Below are 14,891 nucleotides of genomic sequence, written 5' to 3' on the forward strand. Positions count from 1 at the left end.
AATAATTGCATGCAGTGCATACTATTCATTTATAATTAGATTCGCTTATTGGAGGCCACAAGCTATTCATTGGAGACCACAAACTTTTCATTGGAGACCACAGACTTTTAGTCGGAGAAATCTTAATTTTGAATCACAGACCCCAATTGCAATCTCAGCAGAGATGAAAATTGGGAATTTCCAGAGAAAAAGATCAAGAAATCTAGATAAACCAAATGTAAATACAGTACAGCCTTTTGCATTAAATAGAATTTCTAAAAAGATTTCAAAAGTTGTTAAATTATCTTAGAATTATATATTTTGAGTTGTCTAACTTTTAATAACTTTTCTTGATAAAGTGTTTAAAGGGAGTGTCTGGCTGGACAGGGTAGTTGTAAATGAGAATGCAGTATCGTAGAAAATATTTTTAGAAATCAGGATGTCCTAACAAACATTGAAATTGAGAGACGACGTGAAAGTTGTCTTTGATTTCTGATATTTAATTAATGGCAAAGGAAGTATAAATATACGGCTGTGTCTGAAAAATTTACGAAAATATTTAATAATCAGTCAATTTTGATTTATTAAATAAATTGAAAGTACAAATTTTGCAATATATTCGTCAATGGTAGACCTCATTTTGAAAATCTCAAGACCAGGCGTTTTCAATGTTAGATGTTTCAACTGGAATGAGCAATTATTGTTTTCATAAAAAAGGTACATGAATTGAAGACTATATAAAAGTTGTCACTTAATTCCCATGTTTATTGAGACACCTTGTATAAGACGTTTGTTTCTACCGCAACTTGCCTTTCTGGTAGTGACGCCTATCAGGATGAGGTCCTGTACGCCTGCCTGGCGGTTTGAACAATCCAGGAGGATTTTAAAGATTCAATTTTCACTCTTTCTGAATGATTATACACCGTACACTTAAACGTCTTTAATTTCTTTACAATTCTGCATTCTCATCTCAACTACCATGTCAAGTCAGACACTCCCTTTAACGCCAATATTTTTTTCCCACTAGAATTGATAGATAGACTAAAAACATCACAAAAATCAAGGGTGTAATGCAAGGAAAGTTAATTGCGGTCGTGTATACTCTGTTTATACAACGAAACCAGTTCTCTTTGGGCGGAATTTGTAAAAAAGAATAGATGCATCAGTGTTCGTTTAGTATCCGAGGAGGTTAAAAGCATTAATTTTTGATAATTTTGATAATTCACATAATAGTTTCCTATGACCAGAATATTTCATTGATTTTTTTTATGTGAAAGATGGATCCCATGTTAGACTTTGACATCCGTCTTTTGTTTACATTACCGCCCAGAGACAGTACACTGCAGTACAAAAGATGTGTATACTTCTGAAATAACTTTCCTTCCATTACATCCATGACAATAATGGCCTTCTATGTTTACCACAATAATAATTTAATGAATATGTAAACATATGATATTTATTCTTGAAATACATTTTACATAAAAATGATAAACTAAGGCAGATATAACTATCAAAGATCTGTTATCTATAACACAAATGTAGCTAGTGACTTAATATACTTATACATATATAATATATAATACTTAAAACTTATGAGGTAAATATTCCACCCTCAACTAAGTTTTCATAGCGTACTGCAGCAATTTGCAGTACACTGACTGAAAAATAATCAGATTTAGTGCGGAGAGTGATTAGGTTAGTGTTATTCCACCGTTAGCAGCAAACTGTTGTTGAAGCCAGGCATTGTAGTAAGCCACATCAGCATATATTCCATAACTACCAGCCTATACATAAATATATGTTTAGGGTTTCCATTATTCTAGAATCAAATTTCCATCTTGGAAATGGAATGATTCGGAGTTTAGTATAATTCTGGGATAACTCCTGATCAAATGGAAACTGGAATGCTTACGGGTTACCTAACATAATCCAGAAATTTGTCCAGTTTACAAAGTAGAAACCGAAAAATTCCCAGTTTTCATTTTGTAACCCAGTAATGTGTACGGTTTACATAACGTAAACCATAAAACTTCTAGTTTCCATTTTATAACCCAGAAATTTTTCCGATTTATGTGACAAAACAATTTTTATTTTTATTTATTTAGAGCCAGGGTTGACATGGATAGTGGACTGGTTGTGCCTGAACTGAAACAGTTTGGGGGACGAACTTTTAAGAGTACGTCATTTACTACATAAACACTTTGCTTTCTATCTTGATGTTTGTATCCAATAAATGTTAAAACAGCTGGAACAATCAGCCCCAAATTTTGTGTGGGACCTTACATGACCCTGGGAAGGTTAAGGGATGTTCAAAATTTCATAAATTAGCCTCAAATCAAATTCTATTTTCATTGAATTGTGAAAATCCAGGAATTTCTTATAAAATCCGCAAAGTTTTGTTTCTTATTATTTTGGCATTTGCCATTCTATGTTGCGCGCTCATGACCCGTAAAATTCCAAAACTAAGAGAGGAGGATTGAATTTTGTAGATCTTGAAAAATAATATCTGTGGGATGTCTGCGTAGAGACAGGCAGCTGGTGGAGTCTTAATGTAAGACATGTTGCCGCAACACTCGGCCCCCTAGCCTGTCCTAGTCGCAGCGCTCAGCCCAGAAAGTGTCATAACTTAACCTAACCCGTGGCCGCAGCGCTCGGCTCCCTAGCCTGTCCTAGCTGCAGCGCTCGGCACAGAAAGTGTCTTAACCCAACCTAACCCTAAATAAATACTAATTTCTGGATCTACAAAATTCAATCCCCCTCTCTCTGTTTTGGAATTTTAAGGGGCATGTGCGCGCAACATAGAATGGCAACTCCCTATTATTTTACAATCTATACAATGAGAAAATGTTTACAATTGAAATAGAAGATGGGCTTAAAGTATCCTGAAAGCCTAGTATATCTATACTTTGCTTGTCTGTCCGTTAAAATCTAATTATCAAAACGTCTGAACCAAATGGGCCCAAATATTTTGTGGGACCTCAAATGACAACAAAAAAAAGGTTTATAGAATTTGCCTTAAAAAAATACGATTTTTCAAAATCCACAAAAAATTGATTAACCTTTGGAATTTTGTTGTTGTTTTTATTTGATAATTATAAAAGTTAAAAGTTAAAATCGAAGATGAGTGCAACCTGCCCTGGAAGCCTAGTTTTAATTTATGGCATTATAGTATTTTTATCTAGCATGTTAGTCTTTATATCAGGAATATTATTAAATGAGCAAAAAATATTTACCTTTGCACAACCATCACCCCAACTGACAACTCCTGCCAATGAATGAGTGTTGTTTGCATCAGGAACTGTGAACGGACCTCCACTGTCTCCCTAAAATCAGCAAATCAGCAAGATTTGATAATATTTGATTCAACATAAATCTACTGTTATAACAGAAGCATTGTATTATTTGATTGAATCTTATGAGAAATAAGTTTACAAAAATAGCATTTTGTGGTTTAAAAACCTAGAACTGTCTTAGATCAGAGGACGGAACATTTGTGTGGAGAATTGTTAATCTTGAACTTGTGTTCTCTAAATCCTCCGCGCGCAGGATATTGAAAAGGAATTAAATTGATTTGTAGTTCTGAATAGCATAGAGAATCATTCTTGATCCCAAGATTCAGAACTCAAAATACCCGACTTCAGAGCTGGCAACTCTTGGATTGTGAATATCAAGATCAATGTTTGATCTTGATCTTTTGTTAATCTTCAGATTAATTAAATTTTTTTCAGTTAGTGGATGAATAACTAAAATTAAGATATGGAAAGTTAAAGACAGCTTCAATCCTTTAATTGAAAGTGCACAATAGTAGATAATAAGATAAAGCAACCTGGATTATTAATATACAACACAAAAGTTGCCAGCTCATGTTGAACAACATTTAGCGCACTTTTCGCTACAATTCCTATAGCTCTGAAATGTACTTACTTGACAAGAATCCTTTCCTTCTACTCCTCCTGCACACAGCATACCATCAAGAATCTAGAAATTAGTAGTTAATTAGAATTAAATAGCAAGTTTTTACTCCTGCGTTAGAGTTTCCGGGGACCTAATTTAATCAATTTAAACTGCATCGCTAAAGTACCATCTGCCAATTCAAATTTGAACCACTGAACCATACCAATTCAAAGTTTAAGAATGTTTGAAATCAGTGGCAATAAGAAACTCAATATGAATAATCTCTTTTTAAAAATTTTTTTAAAGTAACACAAATCCCATTGTGAACATTTCAGAAGGACGAAAACCAATTTTTTGATCATTTCATAGTTTCTTGAAAAACAAGAAATATGCTTAAAAACTTAATGTCACATTAAAAGGTTACAACTATACTATGGTCTTTAAAATTTAAAAATTTACCGAACTATCAAAAACAGTTTTACAAGTAGGAATGCTGACAACATCTTGGTTAACTTCCAATAGCTTGTTAGAGGTCTGTCCACCAAACGATGTTGTACCCCAACCTTTATATAACATATTCAAGTTATAATCAAAAGTGTTTTATATAATTATTTTCAAAGTTATTCCACAGAATTCACTAAATCAAGTTTGCTTACAAAACATCCAGAGTGCAGCAAGAGATGTTTTTTCCGCAAAATTTGTCGATGGGTCGCAAGGAAAGAAACTTGATTTTATGTCCCTCTGTTTGGTATCATAATTCAGAAATGTTGGCCAAAATGCGGTAATGTTGGTAAATGTGGAATTTCACAGCTACTTTACAGGGAAGTTAAGGGAATTTAACTTTAAAAGAGGTTACCACGGGTTATTTTGCATACAAAACATCCAGACCGCAGGGAGGGATCTTATGTCATGCAAAATTTACAAAATTTTATCGTCTTTTTCATGAGATGACAATGCCAATGGACGATCTTTTCACATAAACTTTGTAGAATGGTTTTTTTTTTAATAATCATCCCAATGGACGTTAGGTAACTTAGCGCCCTATGTTGGGGGAATCGTAGGTCGATAATGTAAAATACATAATTCTAAGATAGAAAATTTACCATAAACTGTTCCAGTTTTCCCAACAAACGATGTCCCAGTAGGTGGTAAACATGCTGGAGTATAAATCTTCAGATCAGCCTGGCAAACATTATTCATATTTATTTTGATATTTTGATATTTTGATGGATGAAATTTCAAGTGACCCTCCATTTAAAAAAAAATAATGACCTGTATGATTCACAATGGAAATCTCTATCAAATAATGAGGTAAAGTATTGTTGTTTTTCTATCATAAACTTTGTTGGATTCTGACAATTTCATTTATAATCTCTGAATAGCTTAAATGTGAAAGTCACCTTTAAAGAGGAACTAGAATATAAAATAATCAATTTTCCAAGAGATAAAGTATGATATCTCATTTATCCTTGATCAGACAAAGGCTAAAAGAGTATTTTATGAATTCTTTTATTTTTTCATAAAAATATCACCTTTGTACTGAGCTTGAGAAGAGCAATGTCATCTTTAAATGTAGCCCGAACATATCCTGGATGTGTAATAATCTTCTCAACAAAAAACTGCTTCCTAAATATTAAATTATTTAGCATTTTGGGTCTGTGATGATTATGAAATATGTAAAATATAAATACATATTTTTATCCTAACAGTCCAAAAATAACGTTGGGGCGAATCAGAGTTTAGAAAAATTGGAAACCCGGGTCGTTCGTCAATTGCATGGGCAGTACAAAATGAAATTATTTTCTTTCAAAATGTTATGGTGCACGTACAACAACAAGAAAATGGAGATCTAGAAAACCAGAAATGTTAAAATATTTGCAGCTGCTTTTATCTAATTATTATCAGAATTTTGCTAAAATTAAAATTTAGAAAACAAATATGTTTTAAAAAATGTTTAGGCGATTTTAGGGCATGGTGTTCATCAACTGTTGATAGCCAACCAACTAATAAAATAACAAGACAACATATATTAATGATTTATATATTTCCGAACCTGATCTGTGTTTCTGTAGTTGAGATTCGATCATGCTCTCCAAGAACAACAGATATTTGGCTTGTTGTGATTGCTTGGTCCTACACATATTTCTATATAAATATAAGAATATTAATCAGAATGTCTTGTTTTGAATTTTTGCAAACCTGTAATGCTAGCTTCTGTGAGTGTAAACATAATCTTAAAGGAAATATTAGCGTAATTGCATGTGACCTGCTGGCCTTTCTTTGAAACCATAATCTAATCAATAATATGATAGATGCCTCAAAAAGTGTTTATTTCTGTGATTTTCTCCATTGCATCTTAAAAACAAAAATTGCGGAAGTCACTTTTGCAGAGAATCCGTACAGAAAATTAACAGTTTAAAGAAATAAAAATATTGATATCTTATTCATACTTGATCAAACAAAGGTTTGAAGGGTACCAATGTACATCCATAGAAAAAGATAGATTGCGCATAAGACGACATTTTTCATCTTGAAAGATATAAATGTACAGAAATGTTTGAAAGATATTCCAATTATATAGATTAACTAGGTCGGTTGTGAACATTGGCTGTTGTTATGTCATTGAGTACTTGTGGTGTACATGAGTTCTGTAGAGAGAAATTTAAGTTAGTTTAGTCCTTCTCATGTCCTTCTTCAGTTCTCATCAACATGATATATTGCTCAGTAAAATATTGTTGTTCAAATAGGTCCATTCCCGGAGTTATTTTACACTCTATTATGAAATCCATTAAAACACCAAACCACCCCGGCCGCTTATCATTGAAGTACACTTTGACCCCTGGAAGTATGAGTTCGCGGACTTTACAATTCTTGGTGATTTTGTGAACTTAAGCTATCTATGTTTATTTATTTATCTATGTGTCCATCGTGCCTGTAATCTTTACATGGTGTCACTTGAAATTATAGTTACAGTCCCTTTCAAACATGTTGTTACCTGGTTTGGTCCATCTGTAAAAATACAATGAGAAGCCGTTACAACCCACTCTGCTGAAACTAGGGTAGCTCCGCATCCATAGTAACCTAAAGTCATATTATGTGAAAAGAATTGAGTCTTTGTAACAAACTCTGATTTGCTAATACCTATATTTTTTCCACCTGATGGTGTAAACCTTTGATATTTCAAACTTAGATTTTTTCATCTAACAGAATTCATAGTTTGAAATATCTACGGTCTACGACATTTCGTTTTAAAGAAATTGGGATTAAAACCTTTGATATTTCAAACTTAGATTTTTTCATCTAACAGAATTCATAGTTTGAAATATCTAAGGTCTACGGCATTGGATTACAAAGATATAGAGATTAGAAAATCATAGTTTGTGACAAAGACTCAATTTCTTTAATAGAATGAAGTCTTAATAATAAATATTAGGTCAGGACATTAGAGTTGATAATGCAGTTTGTGGGATTTTTACCGAACGCAAGATATTGCAATTGCTTTGCTTATTATCTTTGCGAGGGGGGTTTGACAAATCTATTGAGTGTAATTATGATGTGTGCACTGTGCGTAACTGCTTAAAATCATTTTGCACAATATTTGCATTATCACTTGTCCACCAGAATAGGAACGGAATTTTCACTTGTTTGAAATGTATAAAAGCCTAAATGAAAGCAAATCCATTGTGCATTCCCTAACTGTAGGTAATTGAACGCAATATATAGTATTGCTTTTTAAAGCTTGGGTTTCCATTTAAAGAGACTATAAGCTTAACTTTACATGACTCTCCACCAAAAAGATGGCAATGCCTGATTTACACTGGTACCCTTGAATAAACATGGAGTTTGAAATTATACTTTATCAGACAAAACTTTTAAGGGTACCATTGTGAATCAGATATTACCATCTTTCCATAGAGGCAAGAGACTTAAAATTATGCATACAGTCTCTTAAGAACAATCAAAGGGTACTTACTTCCCTGAGGATTAGCCATCATAACCATCCAAGGGTACTCATTCACCTGAGTAAAATATGTTTTTAAAAATCAGAACATTTTTTAGTTCGAGATCTTTCTTTCACAATCAAAATTTATCATAATTATTTGACAGATGTGAAAATTTGAGTTATGAATCTAAAAGTTTTAACCCACCTGTGTTTCTACGCCTCCCACAATTTTTGTGCCAGCCTTCTTTACACCACATTTGACTTGTGCAGCAGTTGTTGTTGTGGTGGCTGTTGTTGTTGTTGTTGATGATGTTTTTGTGGTGGTCTTTGTTGTAGTGACTGTTGTTGTTGTTGTCACTTTTGAACAAAAAATATTATCATCTCATCTTTTGAATGCAGATTAAATTTATTAATTTCATTTGTCCGGAAGAAAGCGTGTTATTTAAATAATTAAAAAAAATGTGCAATAAGCTTGTAGAAAATTGTTGTTAATTAACTGATTTGTTCTTTAAAATTTATAAGGTAAAGATGAAAAGGTTTTACAATTGGCTGTTTGGCTTAATTTATATACAATTTTAAAGATGAATTGTTGCAAAAACAAAATAAAGGGATTTTAATATTATTCTTGCAAATTAAAGATATCTCACATTTCCAGTTTGAATTTTCTATATCAATTGGAAATAGACAAAATTTGTGCGACACATAAATGTAAACACAATAATTGTTTTTATCAACATTGTTTCATATATATATATAAATATATAGGGTTTCCAAGATTTTGCTTGAGCACAATTCCACGCAATTCCACGCAATATGAGAACAGGTGCGTTCAGTTCTGCACAGTTACGCAGAACTGATTTCCAATTGGAAACTCTAGTTATCTAGCTTTATATGCTATTTTAGTAGTTCTACTTTTTTCAAATTTATAAGTTTAATTATCACCTGGTGCAGAGGTAGTGGGGTTTTCAGTCAAAGCTAAATAAATGAAAATGATTATATTTTATATCATATAAAAAATGAACTTGAATGCTTATTAGGGTGTCAAATTTATTCCAGATCAATTTGGATTCATCCAAAGGCCTTTATAGGGAATCTTTCCTGATGCTGTTAAGAATGATAAACCATTTTTTTTTGGGGGGGGGATTAATGGTGGAACGTTTTTTTAATCAAATTATGACTAAATCTACCTCTTTGATGCTCTACAGAGCTTGGCGTTACAAGGTGAAAATGTTTAGGGGACTATTGTCTGGATCTATTCCATATGGAATAATTGTCCAGTGAACTTTTTCAGAATGTCACACTGTCTAAGGGGTAGATTTTTTTGACAATTAGTTAAGTTAGGTTTTGCCCTTAATTTCTAAAAGTTTGAATGGTGTTAATAGTCAGGAAAGGTTACAGAAGGCATTTACAAAACCAAAAGGATCCGAAAAAAAATTAAAAACCCTTTTGCTTATTGAATACCTGCATAATCAGCTTGAAGTGTCGCTATTAGCTGTTTCACTAGAAGAATGATTTGATCCAGGATAGTCAACAAAGTTTTCAGGCTTGTTTTTTCTGTTGCTGTGCAACTAACAGTTACTGTTTCAATAGCAAGAGCGTTTACTGCAGAACTGGAAGAACTTGATGTTGGATTGTTACCAGCATTGTTAACAACTGTTTCAAATGTTTTGATGTAAACAGTGCAAGTAACAGCTCTGGTACCAATTCTTCGGATATCTCTGGTTTTTCTTGCTTGATTAGCAATTGCTGTGGCAGCTGTCTTCAATTTTTCTAGAGCCTCCGAAGTAGCTGTAGCTGCATCTATTTTCTTCTTAACGTCTGCGGGGGATTTTGCACAGTTGGCAATTACTTGAGATGCCTCATCTTGAAGTCCTCTACATTCAGAAAAGGCGGCAACACAACTTTTTTGTGTTTTTGTAACATCTGCATTTAGTTGTGCAATGTTGCATGGACTAAACTTGGTGTTGAGAGTCTCCAGGTTTGGGTCTTTCCAGCATGTGCAGATGTCAGCAGTTTTTTTTGTACAAATATCCACAGCGTCTGAGAAAGCTTTTGCATCTGTAGCACATGTATCCAGAAGAGTAGCATTTACAGTAGGTAAAGCTGTCTCACAAGCTTGCTTGATATTGTCTTGGCACCTGGTTAAGCTGGCAACAATAGCTTGTAATCTTAAAGTTGCTGGCGAGGTACTGTTTCCAGAACAAACGAGTGCACTGGCATTTCCACCTCCAGACTCTCTAAGCTTGACAAGAAGTGGAAGAAAATCACCTTTCTTATCACCCTTACTTTGCGAAAGTTTGACAAACCTTTCAATTCTTGCCTTCTGCTGATTGAAATTCTTAATCTTGTTGCCAACAATATTCATGTATTTTGATACATTGGTCAAACATGATTCATCTGCATTACATGTTTGTCTGACCGACTTCACTTTTTTGTTGCTTTTTTGACTTTTAACTCTTCTTGACTTTTTTGCATTCTTCTTTTTTTGATTTTTCAGTTTCCTTTTTTGCCTCTTTTCCAGTTTTTTAGCTCTCTTTGAGACTTTATTTTTCTTTGTTTTTTTCTTTTCTTCCTTTTTCTTCGTTGTCCTTTTCCTTTTTTTAATGCCTTTCTTACTCGTTTCAGCTTTCTTGCTTGAAGAGGGTTCCTTGTTGCCTTTATTTTCTTTTACACTAGTTAATCCCCAATTCACGTTATTATCTTTGACAGCAGCTGTTGGAGCTTTAATAAACAAATTAATTAAAAACAAAAGAACAAATTGTGAATAATCTTTTTTTGAATTAAATTTTTTTTCTTATTTAGAACAAATCTACTAAAACCCTCCCTATTCTCTATTTTCGTTATTTATCAATATTTATCAGTTGTAAAAGTGAAAAGAGTGTCAGTCCTGTAATTTTCTTTAAGCTCACAAAATCGATTCTGAGCTTGGAACTTTTGTGTTAGAATACCCATAACCTTGATCGCTTGATATGAATATCCACAGTGGGCACCTTTTATTGAAGATTAATGCTTAATTTCTTCATTTTAGTTTTCCCATCTGTGTACAATTACACTGAGGGATATCGAATAAAGATTAAATTAATCTGTTGATTAACAAAAGATTGAGATCAAGCATTGATCTTGATATTCACAATACAAGAGTTCCCAGCTCTGATTAGTTTTTCAGATTGTTCCATGTTAATTGATCTATGCTATGACAACACTTGCAACTTGCAACACTCCTTATATTGCAACAAAGAATTAAACAACATCAACCATAGTAAAATCAAATATTTAAAGCGGGGAATTATTGTGTGGAGTATCCATAAAATCTTAAATGCTTGATATCCAATCCAATTGTGACCCTTTTAAATGTAAAGATGTATGTCCTTCAGTTTAGTTATCCCTGCACTGTCTGACTTGACCAACATGAGAAACCAAAGAGTAATAAAATTAATCCGTAGATCTTGAGTTTTTGAAAATAAACATAAGAGTCTGTTAAGGAGGGGTCAACAACCGGTAATTTTAAGATTATCAACAAACAGAAATAGCTGTTCTGGACAAAAAAATAAAAAAGAAAGACATATATGTTTTTGCAAATAACAGCAAATCTTACAGAAAATAAATCTGATGTATTTCCGAGATATCTTTGATTAATGCAGTTGCTAAAATAGAGATTGTTAATGAACTGAAACTCTGAAAGAAAAAACAGAAGTACAGAGTTATGATAGGGAAACTTCAGTTCTATAGCTACAGATTTATTGGTTACCAGAAAAGTGAATTTTTTTCTTTTCATTTTAATTCAATTTTTTAAATGCTAAAAATCTTGTAAGTAAAACTTATCTATAGCATTTTGTATGCATAACAAATCTACCAAAATCAACTCTATTCTATATTTTTTTTATTTCTTAATACTCAGCAATTGTAAAAGTCAACAGATTGCAATTAATTTATGCCTGGATTCCCTTATTTTCTTTTTAATAGAGACTTTCATTCATTTTCAAAAAGCTGTTTTTTTGGTTTGCAACAATTTGTATTGACTCTGGTCATTCTTAAACTTATTTATGTAAAATCTTTGTTAAAACTATCTCTTTAAAAGGACCATTCACTGTATGGAAATATTGGTGCGGAGTCTGATTGTAAGTTCGTACGGTAATTTTCTACTGAATTTGATTGTTGGAAAACAATTTAATACCTATAATCAGTGCTTTGCAGTAACTAATAGACTTTTCCTGTAGCCTCTGTAACTCTTACTTATCCCCTCCTCCCCCCCCCATTCATTTTTAAATTGACACAATTTGATGAAATAGGGCTTAAAATAATGATCAATAGATCATAAAGAAAGGGCTGCATTATTTCAGATTTATCCAATCTCCCAAGTTGCTTTACTTATCTTTGAGTATTTCCTTGAATATGAAAATATTACTTGCTAGTGCCACGAGAGTTAGCCCTACAAGGACCAGTACTAGTAGCTTGAACATTGTAGACCTACTGAATACACCAGACAACTACATCCTACAGATATATAAAGATGAATTTGAGGCCAAGATAATTAGAACCTGGAACATTTGTTTATAACTATTCAGTTCATCATAATTATTCGACCGTATAAGTACTAAGTAGGGATGGGAAGATTTCATTTTTAAATGCATTTTTCATTGTTATGTTAAAATGAAAAATATTCCAAAACTAAATTATCTTTTTATTGTTTACCTTTATAAAATTTTAATCGGGGTTTTACTGTTCAAATATTAACATCCCCCCCCCCCCTTGCTACTGGTTTGGAGGAAAATGAGTTTTTAAGAAAGTATAGACCCCTGAAGTTTGTGCTTCAGATTAAACTATTTTCCATTGATTCCTAATTTTTTTTTCACCAGTACATGATAATCTAGTATTTTTTTCTTTTGCAAAAGTAGGGTTTTTATTGATCTGCCAAGGGTTGAAATCTGGCAGCACATTCATCCTTCCAAGCTTCATTCATTAGTGGGATAGGTCAAAAAGGCCTATGGTAGGCTAGTTACTGAAATAAGCCTGGCTGCGCATTACGCAATCAAATTTGAAACCGAGCCAGCATATGATAGGGTTAGGCCAGTACTTGCTGCGCATCATTTAGGCTTGTACATTCAAGGGGTCGGTCTGGTTCAAATTTAAATTGACCTTAATCTACCGTGTGAGGAGGTTGAACTGGTTTTTGTAGTTATGGAATAAGGCCCAATCCCTTTTGCCTTTTCGCCCTTTTGCACTTTCACCCTTTCGCCCTTTCAATGATGGAGTTGTTGTAGGGTTTCCATTCGCAAAACTTTTGCGCAATTTTTGCGGAACGAAACGCAATATTTTTCTTTCTTTGCGCATCAATTTTGCGCGAAAAAACAACAATTTGCGCAATCATTCGCAAAAGTCATTTCGCACAAAATTGCCCTATTCCGCTTTTGCGAAACTCAAGTTTTGCGCAATTCCGTAACAAGGGTTTTGCGCAAATCCGCAATTTCGTAAAAATCAAACGGTTGGTGACGGTGTGTGTTTCTTAGAATTCAATTCTGGAAAAATCTTGTTTTGGAATGTCTTCCTATTGGTCACTTTTACATAATTGACCAATGACAATTAAGAAGAGTTCAAATCTCACAATTTTCTCGACAATTTTAGTTTTGGACATGCATATTTCCTAAAAGTGGATTCTTCAGGCATTGGTTACAGTCTTGCATTATTTTATATGAGATTAAAAAGATTTCAGAAATTTGATTAAACAAATTTAAGAATACAATTCATACTCATGATTAAGCAAAGCTTTTAAGGCCGGGTCACTTGAAATTATTTAATAGGATTAAAATATTGCCAAGTTTCACACTCTCTAATTTCTATTTTATTAATTTTGGTCCCTTAATTTAAACTTTTTGTAACTGGAAGTATAATCGTTATCATACTCATATGTTAATATTTTTTTTGTATATGGAATAAATCTTCAGTTGTTTAATTCTAAGCTTAGAATATCAATTTTTGACAATGTGCCTAAAAAGTTACATTTTGCGTAAAACTTGCGGTTTTGCGCAAATTGCGCAAAACTAAAATTTCGTTTCATGCGCAACTTTCGCAAAAAATATTTCCGGTTTTGCGCAATTGCGCAAAATAAATAGCGCAAAACCGCGCAAAACTCATTGCGTTTCATGCGCAAAAATAGCGCAAAAGTTCGCAAAAATAAAATTTGCGCGAAAATAGCGCAAATTTTGCGCAAAAGATTTAGCCATTTCGTGGAAACCCTAAGTTGTTGACAACCGCCCCTACTTCTGCTAAGTCGTTTGAACCTGCCAACCAGATCGTATCTATGTAGTTTAAGCATGTTAGGTTCTTTCCCACAGGCCTTTTTCCAAGCGGCAACTTCCCATGGATATTTTCCCAAGTGGCATCTTCCCAAATGTGCAATTTCCCAAGCGGAAACTTCCCAAATGTACATTTTTCCAAATGACAACTTCCCAAGTGGCAACTTCCTCATAAAGAAAAAGCGGCAACTTCCCAAATGTACATTTACCCAAGTAACAATTTCCCTAGTGGCAACTTCCCTATGAAGGAAAAACGGAAACTTCCCAAATGTACATTTTCCCAAGTAACAATTTCCTTAAATAATTTACTGCATTTTCTTTAAAACAAGGAATAGCCGCCGCACTCGGCCCCTAGCCCATCCTAACCACAGCGCTCGGCCTCCTAGCCCATACTAGCCGGAGCTCTAGGCCACCTATGTAGCCTGCGGCGCCTCAGACTCCTAACCTAACCTTAAATAATTCATGTTTTAACTTGTAATCTCAAATTTCTAAAGACAGCTATAGACCTTTTTCAGTCTTTGAAACAACCTTTATTACCGATTGTAAAATGTCGTTAAACTCTGACGAAAACAGCAAAAAAATTACTATATAACTGGATTTTGCGATAAAAATTTCAGTTTTTGCAAATTTGCAATTTTTTTGCAGATTCTAAAAGTAGAGCACAAGAGCTTTCCAATGATGTATCATTTGTTGTGTGAAATGGATTCCATGTCAGGCTGTGACATCCGTCTTGTGTTTACTTTTCCGCCCAAAGACAATACACTGCAGTACAAAAAATG

The 14,891-nt window shown here is 33.4% G+C and overlaps 1 protein-coding gene across 1 annotated transcript; it reads right to left on the reverse strand.

Moving 5' to 3' along the window:
• Nucleotides 1-1,424: 1,424 nt before the first annotated feature.
• Nucleotides 1,425-12,326, reverse strand: LOC111699328 (transmembrane protease serine 9). The gene is made up of 13 exons (XM_023469972.1): nucleotides 12,225-12,326; nucleotides 9,281-10,540; nucleotides 8,762-8,794; nucleotides 8,025-8,176; nucleotides 7,850-7,895; nucleotides 6,872-6,957; nucleotides 5,930-6,009; nucleotides 5,409-5,502; nucleotides 4,980-5,058; nucleotides 4,336-4,439; nucleotides 3,907-3,960; nucleotides 3,216-3,305; nucleotides 1,425-1,766 (listed from the first exon to the last, which is right to left on the reverse strand). Exons 1-13 carry the CDS (start codon nucleotides 12,277-12,279, stop codon nucleotides 1,674-1,676), a joined length of 2,226 nt encoding a protein of 741 aa, XP_023325740.1. The 5' UTR covers nucleotides 12,280-12,326; the 3' UTR covers nucleotides 1,425-1,673.
• Between the last annotated feature and the right edge of the window lie 2,565 nt (nucleotides 12,327-14,891).

Source organism: Eurytemora carolleeae, unplaced genomic scaffold (assembly GCF_000591075.1).
Source record: "Eurytemora carolleeae unplaced genomic scaffold, Eaff_2.0 scaffold344, whole genome shotgun sequence".
Classification (NCBI taxonomy): Eukaryota; Metazoa; Arthropoda; class Copepoda; order Calanoida; family Temoridae; genus Eurytemora; species Eurytemora carolleeae.

Coding starts and splice junctions, on each gene's coding strand:
- LOC111699328 (XM_023469972.1), bottom strand. CDS start 12,279: ATGTTCAAGCTACTAGTACTGGTCCTTGTAGGGCTAACTCTCGTGGCA. Junction 5,059..5,408: donor TTCTCAAGCTCAGTACAAAG/GTGATATTTTTA, acceptor AATGTTTGCCAG/GCTGATCTGAAGATTTATAC. Junction 3,961..4,335: donor AAACTGTTTTTGATAGTTCG/GTAAATTTTTAA, acceptor ACTAATTTCTAG/ATTCTTGATGGTATGCTGTG.